Below are 13,608 nucleotides of genomic sequence, written 5' to 3'. Positions count from 1 at the left end.
ATATCATCCTGAGTGAGGTAACCCAGATTCAGAAAGACAAACATGGTATGCACTCACTCATAAGTGGATACTAGATGTAAAGCAAAGGATAACCAGACTGCAACTCACAACTCCAGGGAGGCTACCTAGTAAAGAGGACCCTGAGAAAGACAGAGGGATTGCCCAGCGACAGAGAAATGGATGAGATCGACATCAGACTCCTTTCTTAAAGAGCCAATTCTAAGCTTAAAGCAGGCTTGAAAGCACATGTGACTATTCCTGAATAAAGTGGGCACCAAGGACGTTTGTGTCAATTAGGTAATATATATTTGAACATTTAACCACCTTGTTGGCCATGATCTCTCAGTGTGATTTATGTGGCAAAACTGTGTTTAAAATATCACTGTCCTGCTACTGAACTTCAACATCTCAGGCAACAGTTTCCTACACTCCAGTACGAAGGGGCAAGTATCACCCATGTCAAAGTATCCTGGGTGTGTACACTGTTACCCTATCCTGTTACCAGGACTTAAACAAAATCCGGAGTGTCAAGAAATCACTAAAACTTTATTTTCACCACACCATGTCTAAAGGGTATAAACTGGGGTTTATGCTACAGCAAACACAAAATCATCCCACACATGTAACTTAAAACAGTACACACAAAACTGTCAGTCATAGAAGGTTTATTTTAAACTTGCTGTTCAAATTTTCAAAAACAACACGTGGCAAAGAAACAGCACACAACATCTGCCATAATTCTACCTCTGAACTTCTTTTTCTCTATGATGTGGTATGTTACAATCTCTACTTCTTACATTCATGGTATTCTTAAAGGCAGTGACGTCAACTTACTACTTTGAAATGGTTCTGTTAACATTATGAACTGCTTAAAACATTCTCCTTTTAGCATTCTACTGTTGCCCACATTAACGGCACAATCAATATATATGTTGTTGACAGTTAGACTGTACAATCAACTCCCAAGTCTATGTCAAACAGAACTGCAACCTAAAGCAAGCATTTTTCTAAGTCAGTATACTCAGCTACTTTTCTCAAAAATATTCTGAAATAAGTTTTTGTAAGATACAATAATTTCATCTTTTTATTCCTAACAGAACTCATGCTGTACTTTTTTTTTTTCTCAAAATATATTTGATACAGTCTGTGCAAAATGTTAAGTTCTGTATAGGTATGTACCTTATTCTGAAAAAGTTTATAAAATATAGTGCCTAAAAACAACATCAGACAATAGAGGACGAAACGTATCAGACAAAGCCTAGTTCTTCACATGAGAAACTAAGTATGTTCTTAAAGCTCTGGTAATACATTCCTTGAAAATACTCAGAATGCACTTTGGTCATTATTGGACATATTAGAACACAGGCGAACGGAACACAATGCTATCTGCTGTTTCCTATGCAAAGAGCACTCTACAATGAGGCTGAACTGAAGCTGGTCAAAGGAATGGGGAGAGCAACATTGTATCACATGGCTCTGTTCTCTGCACATTCCTGATATTAAGAGTGATTTGGGAATTAGAACTGCACCGATCAAATAAATTATTTACAATTAATTATTTAAATTCCTTAAAATATGCTAAAAATATGAATATATTCAATAGGACTTTGCACCAAGAAAATTCTAGATTGTTTCAACTAAATTCTTTGTTTTAGAAACCAAATGCTTGGCTTAAACAAAGCAATCACAAAAACATTTTGTTTCATGTAATTCTTAAAACACTACTGATTGTACAAATGTAACAACTTAGAATCAAGGCCAGATGCAGGGGACTATCATATTTGCCCTATTTACCTAACAGGAAACATGATAAGCTCCCTCTGGACACTTGACAGGTTACTGAAGGGAGAGAAGCTAGCTTTCCATGTTAAAAGCATCTAAAAATAGCCCTTATATAATGGAGCTGGAGGAGGGGTGCACCAGATTAAATTTAGAGGCTAGGAGTGGTAGAATGAAGCTGTCTTTTCAGAAAATTTGGAAACTTTATAACTAGCAATCACATATTTTGTTGGTTCTTAACTTTATTCATAAGCTTTACTTAAATGTGGTAGGAACAGCATACGCTATAGTGTACCATGGGAAATTCTTTTGAGTAAACACAACGTACTTGAGTAATAGCAGTAGGCACTTCACTTGTGAGATGAGAATAGACCTCACTCAAAAGGATACCATATTATGCCCTAGTACACTGTAACATATTCCACATAAAGATATACATCAAAAGTAACAATTTTAAAAAGTGCACATTTTGAGCATGCACAGTTGGAGCTGTGCAAACAGCTCAGTGTTTCAAATAAATACACTTATTACTAATTAATTTTTATCAAAGTATTTTACAGTATGGTAACCATTTACAATTATTGCTCCATTAAGAGTTTTATTATCAAAGAGCACTTGTTGACCTGTTACATAACACCATAAATTAATACTGACAGGTGCTTCAACTTCAGCTTCATTAGTTCAGGTCCCAGCATTATTCTCAAATAGTTCAAGAGCGATCCTGGTTTACCAAAGAAAATGCACTCTGTTTAGCTGAGTCCAATGCACTATTTCAGAGTTGAAGCTTTCCTCAAGTAAGGCAAGTCCACGGCATTGATGGATGGAGAAACAGTGCTGAGCAATGGCTTCTATTTTCACAATTTGTTTGTCAATTATTAATGAACAATTACCAGGACCTCAGGTATCTGGATCAGTTTTGTCACCCTTTCAACAACTAAGAACGTCTATGCTTCAAACAGACTAAAATCAATATATAAAAAAAAAAATAAGAAAGAAATACACACACACACACAACAACAATAACAAAAACAGTAAACAAGCAAAATAAATATAAGAATTGCACAATACAGTCTGATGTAAACACTTCATTGCCAGCAGCCTCCTGGAGCAGAGCCAGTGACTGCTTCCAGACAGCTTCATCAGCACTCATGCTCTGGAACACGGGCTACATCTTCATGTTCTCTCAACTGTCACGATTTAATCTTCCACAGCTATAGAGAAAAAATGACAAGTCATGACCATTATTAATACAGAAGCTTATGTCCTGCTACACACTGTCCTTAAACTCCACTCCCAGGTGCAGAATGTAGTAATTGAGCACCTTTAGCCTTCTGTAAGAACTCATCAGAAACATGGTGGTGAAAATCAGATTTCTCTTGTTTGCTTTCCTGAGAAATGTCAATATATATCTAATACTTGTTTAATATGCTCTTTCTAACCCTTACTAACATTTGTACATGTATGGAGGATATATCCATCACTATATAAATAATACGTTTTTGGCCAACAAAAGAATATGGCTCTTTTTGTTAAATCATTAGAACCTGTTTCAATTAATGAGGAAAAATAAATACTTCCTCTTACCCTAGAAGAGTCCTATATATAATGAATTCTGTTCCAAATTAGAAGTTCTATCAATATGAGAATCCATGGCTATATGTAAATCCCTGAAGTTAAATGTGTAGCCACTGTTATTAACTATACAAACTTGCCAAAACAACCCCAGTATGCATGTGAAATCTCAAAAGGGTAACAGGGTTAAAGAAAACAAAACAAAACATGCAGGCTTTTACCTTTAAATTAAATCCAAGCAGGTCACTGATGACCCCAGAGACAGCCGACAGGATGACAACCTGGGTGATGTTGTAGAGCAGCGGGTTCATGGTGAGTCCGTACAACCTAAAGGGACTGTCCAATTCCTAGCAGAGCAGACAAGATGTTAGTCTTAGGTCCTGTAACAATTTCCAGTAACTAAATCCCCAATGTATTAAAAAAAAAAATCACTATTCAAGAAGTAATAAATTATGGATACTTTTAGAAAATACAAACTTATCTAAATTTGAAATAAGTAAAATTTAATGGTGGTGTCAATTTGTTTTCAAGGAAAGTGACTTCCTTTAAAATAAGTTTTATAAATTTTTTGCTTCAGTTCTTGTTACAAATGAGTAAAGTCTTCACCTACTATAGCTTTAGGAGATTAGAGAATGCATTTAGGGGTAAGAGCTGGAAGAGAAGCTAAAAGAGTCAATTCATTTTCAAATATACAATTAACTAATTAACTGGAGATTCAAATATTAAAAGGCCTGTTATAAGACAGGTATCATGCTGGACTTTGGGAAGGTAAAATTCAGCCCTTGAAGGGCTTGATAGTTTAGTAAGCATGCAAATCATAAAGTGAGTCACAAGCAGACTAACATTACTCGAGCAGGACTTGAAGAAGGCATTGCTGAAGCCAGAGTTGGAGAAGGTGCCTCGGGATGCTGGGCACTGTTCGAGCCCCAACACAAGGGGTGCACTGGCTTAGAGGGCTGGCTTCTCCTTAGGCAGACCTGACCATCAACTGACACTAAAGGAACTTAAGCTGGGGGGTCAGGGGAGCCAACATGGTAGAATTGCAGGGGGAGGTGGGGGGGGGGTCTCTGGGCTCGCACAGTGGAAGATAAAGAACAGTAACAACAGAAGCAGGAATGTTTTAAGTTCTGTGTGCCGGATTCTCAAAGTAAGAGACAAAGGTCTCACCCAGGGTGGTACTGATAGGGAAAGGGAATGCGCTGGAGGGTATCTAGAATTAACCAAGGCCTTGTGAGTTTCTGGGCTGGTGAAAGTGAGAGAAGGTACAGTTCACACTCAGGCTCAAGTCTGGGCTGGACCAGAAGGTCCAGTGCTGTGCCCTGAACTTCACTCTTATGACTACCTCCACTTTACAGCTGTCAGCCACAGGGCACCCTGAGGATACCCGACACAAAAGCAAAAAGAAAACCATCAACCCATGGTATTTGTTTCGTGGGGGCGGGGGAGAGAAGATATGTATCTGTATTCTCACGCTTATTTAAAAACTATCATCTACCTCAAGATCCACTTAAAAGAAAAATTTAAAAGGCAGCAACTAATAATTACCTATTTTATTATCCCTCTACCTACCTCCTCTGAATCTTTTTGATGTCCAATTTCCTATGAGTCACACTCTACACTAACCCTATCACTGAGTCACAACTCATTTCATACCATTCTCTGAAAACTTAAAACTCTAAGTAGTATGCTCAATTAGTTACAGAAATTAACATTCTTAAATAGATTTTAGTTTCAACAAAGAAAAGCAAGACAATAATGCAATGGTCAAAATGTCCTACTGCATTATCCCTAGAGAGCCAGGCATGGTGGAACACCTGTAATTCCAGCACTCGGGGGACTGAGATAGGAAATTGCCACAAGTTTGAAGTCACCTTGGGCAACGCAGTTCATACCAAGCCAATCAGAGCTACATAGTAAGACCCTGATGTAAAATTAATAAAATATTTTTTTAATTCTCAAGGATATTATGACACCAAACACATTATTACAATCTTTGATTTATCAAAAATGATTTTCAAATTTAATATTTAATGACAATACATACATAAAACAATGGCTATATATGATTGCTTTTTAAGCTAACTTGGGTCAAGCAGAAGACTGCTCTATGAAATACAAAATGAACAACTTCTGAGTTAACTTCTAATCTTTTGTGAAATGTTTCCTAGTATTCTAGATGAAACTGATTAAACACACATAGCAAAAAAGAGTATCTATAATACTCTCAACATTCGTAAATGCCTTAACATACTTTTTAAAGAAATTATTTGGATTACTTGAGCAATTAAAAACAAAACAAAAAAAAAAACAAAAAAAAATGCACAAATGTGCTCAAATATAATTTGGAAGCAACTTAGGTAGTAATGACAACTAGACACAAGGCAGACTCTACAGAGACTAAGATACAGCATCAGAACAGCACACTCCTCTCAATTTCAATTCTTTTCTTACCTTCAATAGTTTAGTAGCCAGTTTTAAAACATTATTCACAAGTGTCAGTTCCTCCTTTTTGTTAGGTTTCTTCTCCATTTTCAAGTAGAGGTTTATCTTTTATATAAAAGAGCCCCATAGGCAAAATCATTTAAAATTGTAACATTTATGCTTTTCTTTTGCAGTATTGGGGACTGAACCCAGGCCTCATGCATGGTACAGTCATTTTACCAATGAGTTATACCCCCAGCCCACAAATACATTCTTAAACAGATCTGAAAGATAGTCACCACAATATTAATAGTGGTTCTCTGGATATTAATACTACAAATGGTTTTTAATATTTATACATTATACATTTCAAATCTTATAATAAACTTATTTTATAATAAGAAAACTCTTAAAAAGGTAAACATTGTATTCTCAGGGCCAGATCAACTTAGAGAATAAATAGCAACAGAATAAATTCAACAAATTGGCTCATGATTTTTTTAATTATGAAAGTTATTCAAATATTTGCATATCTTTATTATCCACTCTCTAGTAGATATTTCTGGGGTACTTTCTTTGAAAAGACTCTAGCTCCAAGCCTCTTATTACACTATGCTTACCCACTTGATCCATCTTCCCACTTTACTCAGGCAACCACAACCCCATCAAAACCAATGTCAACATGTGGACTGGTAGGACTAGTGATATCTCTGCCAGAAGTTCTAGGTGCTGGGAACTGGACAGCGGGTAACGTCAAGGGCAGAAGTCATAGTAAGGCAAACCCAAACCACATGTAAGCCAGCACAGGGTAGTGAGTCTACACGGGGAGCTGGACAGGAGGGGCAGGAGGTGAACAGAGAAGCCATCAGCCTCACAACAAATTTAGGAAGTGGTTGACCTAACTCCATGAGACCCAGTGACTAATTGTTAGAGACAATTATCTTTAGGGATAACTTTCCTGTTCCATCTAATTGAGCCTATTTAACTATTGGGTATTTAAAACACAAGCGCTTCCTAACTAAAATATTCGAACAAGCTCATTAGCAAACATTTCTTTTGTACAATTCTTATGAAATAACAAGAGGAATTATTTAGCAAATTCATACAAAATAAAATCAATTATCAAAATTATTATGCTTTGTTCTTTCTGTTGAACAAGAATTTAAATTTATTCTAATGTGGTTCTATTATAATGCGAAGCCATCAAACCCCACTAATGATGTAAAATCTATCATTTTTATAAATATTATCTTCCTGCCAAATGAAAATGGAACATAAAAACAGCAGAGTTGAAATTTGAATCAAGGCAGAAACACTGAAGAAAGGCTTGTGTACTATCAAAATGTAAGCTTAGTTTCATAGCATGAATGACTTTAATCAAATAAAAAATGTGCTCCTGAAAAATAAGAAATAAACAGAAATGCTTTAATTAGTATGTACACATGGGCTGGTCAGATGGCTAGGTGGGGAACGGTGTTTTCTGCCAGGACTGATGGCCTGAGTTGGATTCCCGGAATATACACGATAGAACAGAACTGATTTTGGCAACTTGTCCTCTCTCTCTTTGTCTCTGTCTCTGTCTCTGTCTCACACCCACACAACTGGACTGTAGACTACAGAATAAACTCACCTGTTCTGTAAGTAGTATTGAGGTATTGCTGTACTTTTTACTTGTTTCTGATCCAAGCGTCACAAACCTCAGGAGAAACAGTGTCAGGGAGATGCACCAGATCACCAGCTCCCAGTTGTAGTGACAGTCAAGGAAGACCTCATGCACATGGAGCAGCTGGAGGGCATGGGGAAAAGGTGTGAAGCAGCAGTGTGAGCACTTCACTTCAAAACATCACTTTATATGGATTGCTCGTAAATGCAGCAGTATGTTTTTAGAGCATACTTATCATGAAGTATTTATGCACATCAGAAGCATGGAGAATAACATAAACAGTAGCTATGCGCTCTACCAACTTATTTTACAGTATTTACTTCAGGTTAAAAAAATATTTCAAATCCAGTTAAAACCTTTATATTTTCTTTGTCCCTGATTTCTGTCTGAAACAACACCCGACTCTATCCCATGATAAATTTTGTGTTTATCTTTTCCATGCGGGCTTTTAATAATTTAGGAAAAATCTGTTCATTCTGTGGTTGTACTTCTCCTTTCCTAGTACTGGGGACACACCCAGGGCTTTGTGCAGGCTAGGCAAGTGTTCCACCACTCTATCATGGTGCCGCATCATTAACCTTCAACACTCATCTTTAAACAGTTATTTTAACTCTATCTTGACTTTTAGGTCAATATTATCACATTATCCAATATCCCCTCTAATTCACTTTCTTTCTCACATCTACTTATTTACTCATTCACGCTGCAGAGGAGGAAAGGAGACATATGCACATGCCATAGCACATGCGTGTGTGATGGTCAGGACAACCCTCAGGAATCAGTTCTCTCCACCAGCCATGCTGGTTCTGGGACCTGAACTCATATCATCAGGCTCAGAATCAAGCAGCTTTGCCCACTGGGCCATCTTGCCAGCCTGTCTGTTTTTTATTCCACTGAACCTTGTTTCTAAGATTTACCCATGTTCAAACATTCAGCTTTAAATTAGTTCATTTTAATTCCTGTAATGACAGTAAAAGAACCAACCATAATTATTTTGGTCTGCTCCAACAATTAACATTTATGTTGTTGATTTCTTTATCACCAACAATGCAGCAACAGTCTTGTGTTTCCTTGTCTAAGTATGCAAGGCTTTCATTAGGCATTAATATGTAGGGCTAAAACTACTCGTTCATGGGTAGTCACATCTTCAACTTTATGAGATGGTATGTATTTATTTATCTCTAAACAGTGTTACCACTGTATACTCAGCCATGTTTCAGATTCTGTCTGCCCTTATTTTTGTATATACTCACCCAACTTCTTAACATATGCCACCCTCGTGGGTGTAAAATGAACTCTCATGACTTTAATCTTAACTTTCCCTGATACTTGGGGAAGAGGAGAACGCTCCACACTCTTACTGGCTACTGGGTTTTCTCTCTGAGTTACCTTTTCATAGTTCGTAACTTTTCCCTTTAGGATGACTTTCCATTGACTTGCAAAGATAGACTTGTAACATTGCAGTCGCATTTCCCAGGTCCTATTTTGTCCCTTTGTAGCCCACACATTTTATTTGTGATTGAACTTAAAAGTCTTGTTGTTTATGTTTAAATCTCTATTCCACCCAGAATTTATTTTCCAGTATGAAGTACTTTTCATTTACTCCAGATTCCTTTCACTTCCCTATCATGTAAGCCTTCTTGGGTTGATTTATGTATCATGTAACTTGCATGAATTTGCAAAACTGTCTCATCCATTGGACATTCCACTTCTCTGTCCACAGCACAGTCTTCCTGTACCTCAGAAGTAACTCCTTATCTCTAGTCAGGCAACTTGTCCCTCAAAGCTCTGGACTGTTGCTTCCTGATGAATTTTAGGAAGCTTACCAAAATTGAAAAACAAAAACCCAGCATTCTGTTTAACTGCATGTGATTGTGACCCCAACCATTCTCTGAGGACTAAAGAGGGTCAGCATACATATATACATGTCTGAAGTGTCATGGTGAAACTCATTATTGTGTACAATTAATAAATAAAGAATTCTCTGCTGAAGATTATTATTTGTTTTCTTCATTTAATGAGATAACTGCATGCTTTCCTTTAGCAAACCATAGGTATGAAATTACATGAGTGGACTTTCTGCATTACAGGGATAAACCACCTTGGTCATGGCTTATAGATGTAATATTTCAGGCTCTTCTTCTGCAACATTTTGTTGAAGGACTGCGTATCTAAGAGAGTAAGTTAACTCCAAGTTTCCCCTTTTTGTGCTCTCATGTGTTTCAAAGCCTGCACTGTATACGTGCTTTGTGTGTGTGCATGTGTAAATTTGAAAAACAGAAAGGAGACCAAGAGAGAATAATGGCAAAAGGAAGAACGAGAAGGTGGTATACAAAGGACACATAAGACACGAAAGAGATTGGGCTGTGCAGGAGGAGTGACAAGGGGCGTTCACAGTTGCAGGCAGTCGGGGAGACACGGGGGAAGAAGCATCCATGAAAACACACTTTGTTCAAAAACAAGACAATGATATCTAATACCCTGTATGTTAACTGAAAAATATTAAAAATTGTGTTTAGAAACTGAGTCTTTTCTAGAGATGATTGTAATGAGTAACTCACCTGAGCACAACAGATAAATACAACTGAGATTGTCAGTAAGAAAGCAGATGAAACAATGACATCAACTGATCTCTGAGGACCTCGACGCTAGGGAGACAAAGGGAAAACACTTAAACATATTTACTGAGCAGCAGATCATTTCCATGCTTTCAGTTAAGGTGTTACAGGTTGGTCATAACTTACAATGCTGAAAGTATTAACTTGCTAGAGGAACTGCAAAGTGTTACAATACTGCAAATGTGGTATCTGCACAGCATAGATTCATTAGTGGAATTCTTTTTGTTCAACACTATAATCATTTATTCAACAACTAAGCACTGTGCTAGGTGCTCAGAACACAGCAGGAGCACAGCTCACAAAGCCTCCCCTTCACAGGACCAACAGTGGAGTGAGACACTGAACTCCTACTCAGACACATGTCATAAGCTGCACTGAGCTATGAAGGAAACGTAAACCCTGGGTGCTCTGAGGTCAATGTCAGGGAGATTAATTCAGATTTGTGGGTTAGGAGTGTGTGCCTGGGAAGAGTTCCAAGAAAGCGGCATTTATATCATCTACAGAACAAGATGGCATATAGCACTGTCCTAGGCAGAAAAGAAAAAAAAAAAGCACAAAGCAGGGAGGGTCGAGTACAGTTACAGAACTAACACAGTTGTTTCCAGTAAGGACAGCAAGGCCTACATCATGAACAGCAGCCAAAACATATCAAGGTTGTGTTCTTTATCCAAGGGTAATAGGGAACTTCCAGAAAGGTGTAAGATCGATATGATCAAATCTGCTTTTAAAAGATCTCGCGGCAGGCGGAAGACAGTAGTAGAGGAAGGAATGTTAACACTGGAGAAACAGATGTGAAACAGCTTTAATAGGACAACGTAGATGACTAATAGCAGCTTCAGCTGGGGCGGACATGGAAATAAAGAGATGTGAACAGATTTAAGATGCATTATGGGAGCGAAAAGGATGGGGATCAGTGATAGACTGAATGCCAGAAACCAGGAGAGAAGAAGTTGCAAAGATAATTCTAGTTCTAATTAAGAGTGAATGGAACATGGTTAACATTAAATCAATGTTTCCTGAATAAAATCAACAATGTATAAAAGAACATAATACCTACTTAGGGTTAGGAATACAGGGAGTTTTAAATGGGTTATCGCTAAACCAAGCAAGAAAATAATATTCACCTTCCATAAAACATGTTACATAACTGTAATAGTGAGGGGAAAAAAAGTCAATTTGAAGCATTTCCTATTAAGTAAGCATTGAGTTAAATTTTAAAAATCAAACTGATGAAACAATGAAATTTTAAAATGTAAAAGCAAATAATCATTTTTTTCATTGTTACTTCAAAATAAACAGCTTTAAAGATCTAGTTCAGTGAATTCTTAATCTTTGGAACAACTCTAATGTCATACACTGTTTGCATAAACACCCTTGAACATGCCTGAGTACTCCATATAAAAGCCACTGCTACTTACTGTAAGACCAAAACACCCAGGAAAAAGGTATCTTTAAAATTAACTCCGGTAATTTCCTTTCCTAGGGTCTAGAGTTTTCACACTTCACTCTCACAAACAGCAAGACTATTTAAAAGATCAAAGGAAGAAGCAGCATGTAAAGACAGCTGTGCACAGTGACTCTAAAAAGCAGTAGGTCTCAGGGTTAAGTCTTTAAGATTGGTTTTTAAGTAGTGGGCTCCCTCTGCTGGTTTGTGCAAACTATTCTAGGGAGAAACAAAATCCTTAATCCAGCCTTTGAATGAGAAATTGTTGACTATAATACTCTCCCATACATACAGACAAGAAACTGGAACTACTGGGGAAGACAGGATGCTAAGAGCGCATTTATCAACATCATTCTACCTTCAGATAGGAACGGAGAGATAGCCACATTTTTATATTCTGTACTTTCTTCAACCGGAAATGAGGAACCTCAGATTTCCGAGCTCTCCTTGCAGATGTCAAATGTCCAAAGAGTTTTGCAAAGAGTAATCGCTAAAAAAGATTAAGAGGAAGATTACTGTATAAAATATTGTAAATTTATACAATTACTGTGTGAAATATGAATTGTTATGACTTAATATAGAGGCAAAACAAAAATATTATATCAAAGTGTTTGGTGAAATACTAAAATACTTAAGGAATACTTTGAGTGCTAGGAAAGGGTAAACTAATAGTCTTCCTATCATACTCACTTGCTTATATGTTCTTTCTGCTACACACAGCAAAAAAAAGAAGATCCATACAAGAGATACTCGAACCACAAAACTTATCAGGACCATGGAAAGAACCAAGAAATCTTCATTAGAACCAAATGCAATCGCATAAAGTTCTGAAGCAGAATGGGCTGTGAGTTGCTCCAAGTCTGTTGCTTGGGCCAGTCGGAAAACAAATGGAGTCAAGCCCAGGATTAGGGAGATGGCATTTCCAAAGATCTGGTATCCTATACCTGGTACATGGTTGTTCACCTTAGGAAGTAGGGGCAGTGGGGAGAAGAAAATAAAGTGTACATGAATCAAATTTAAAGTAAAATGAATCCCAATGAAACTTCACTTTTTATAATAGAATTTAAAAGTTTTTAATTTAACACATTATGAAACGAACCTATTACACATTAATAAGATCTCTAACTCATAAGTAGATGTGAAAGGAAGATCAATCTCCACATCTTATCATTTTAAGTTAGAAATATTTACAGATATTAGAGTGTTGAGAACAATACTAAGTTAAACCCAATTCGTTCAAGAAAAACTTCAGGAGCTAGTGAGATGGCACAGCAGATAAAGATGCCTTTCATCAAGCCTAACAGCATGCGTATGATCCCTAGGACCCACATGATGAAGGAGAGAACTACTAATCAAAGTGTCCTCTGATTTCTACAAGCATACTGTGACACATGCATTCTAGCCCCCCAAACAATAAATGTAACCTAAATGTTTAAGTGTAATTTAAACAAAAATGTAATTAAAAAAAAAAAGTTGCCGGTGGTGGTGGCACACACCTTTAATCCTAGAGGCAGAGGCAGGCAGATCTCTCTGTAAGTTCGAGGCCAGCATGGACAGAGTGAGTTCCAGGACAGGCAGGGCTACACAAAGAAACCCTGTCTCAACCCATCCTCCAAAGAAAAGAAAAAAGTAACTATTCAATAAATTTTTAACTTGTATTTTTCTTCTGAATTCAGTATGTAAATAAATGCCTCCTTAATTCCATTTAATAAAATATAAAACGAGAGAAATTAAACAAGAGGAGAAAAGGTAAGAAGGATATAAAAAAGTGAAAAGTATTAAGTATGGGGGAAATGGCGCCCAATGTGGGGCAAGAGTTTCCACCTAAAACCTGAGAAAAAAGATTCTAAAACGGAGCTAAAAACAGTTCCTAGTTGTCTCTTTCAAGTTAGCAGCAGCCTGCCGGTTTGAGCTACTGGCGGGTTCCTAGCGTGCGTGCATGCTCGACCTGCAGGATGGTGGGAATGAGGCCTCTGCAAGTGGCACATTAAGCTGTGTGGTGGATTTAGCCTTTGCTAGTACAAAACAAAACAAAAAACAACAACAACAAAAAAAGAGGTTTCTGGGCTACACGCTGCTTTGATAGAAGCATAGACCCACTATTTCTGAGA

At 37.3% G+C, this 13,608-nt stretch overlaps 1 protein-coding gene across 2 annotated transcripts in view; it reads right to left on the bottom strand.

Moving 5' to 3' along the window:
* Positions 1-648: 648 nt before the first annotated feature.
* Phtf2 (putative homeodomain transcription factor 2) overlaps positions 649-13,608 on the bottom strand; it is a 115,544-nt gene continuing 102,584 nt past the window's right edge. The window contains exons 12-18 of one of the 2 annotated variants that reach the window (XM_052719457.1): positions 12,188-12,460; positions 11,856-11,987; positions 9,997-10,083; positions 7,403-7,558; positions 5,803-5,898; positions 3,573-3,698; positions 649-2,990 (exon numbers count right to left, since the gene is read on the bottom strand). In XM_052719457.1, the coding sequence (XP_052575417.1) occupies positions 2,970-2,990; positions 3,573-3,698; positions 5,803-5,898; positions 7,403-7,558; positions 9,997-10,083; positions 11,856-11,987; positions 12,188-12,460 (891 nt within the window). In that variant the 3' untranslated portion in view covers positions 649-2,969. The remainder of the gene's footprint in view (positions 2,991-3,572; positions 3,699-5,802; positions 5,899-7,402; positions 7,559-9,996; positions 10,084-11,855; positions 11,988-12,187; positions 12,461-13,608) is intronic. The other variant, XM_052719459.1, reaches the window with a different exon arrangement.

Source organism: Peromyscus californicus, unplaced genomic scaffold (assembly GCF_007827085.1).
Source record: "Peromyscus californicus insignis strain IS unplaced genomic scaffold, ASM782708v3 Scaffold_6__1_contigs__length_162567912, whole genome shotgun sequence".
NCBI lineage: Eukaryota > Metazoa > Chordata > Mammalia > Rodentia > Cricetidae > Peromyscus > Peromyscus californicus.
The sequence above is the reverse complement of the archived record's forward strand: the minus strand, read 5'-3'. Positions and strand labels throughout refer to the sequence as shown.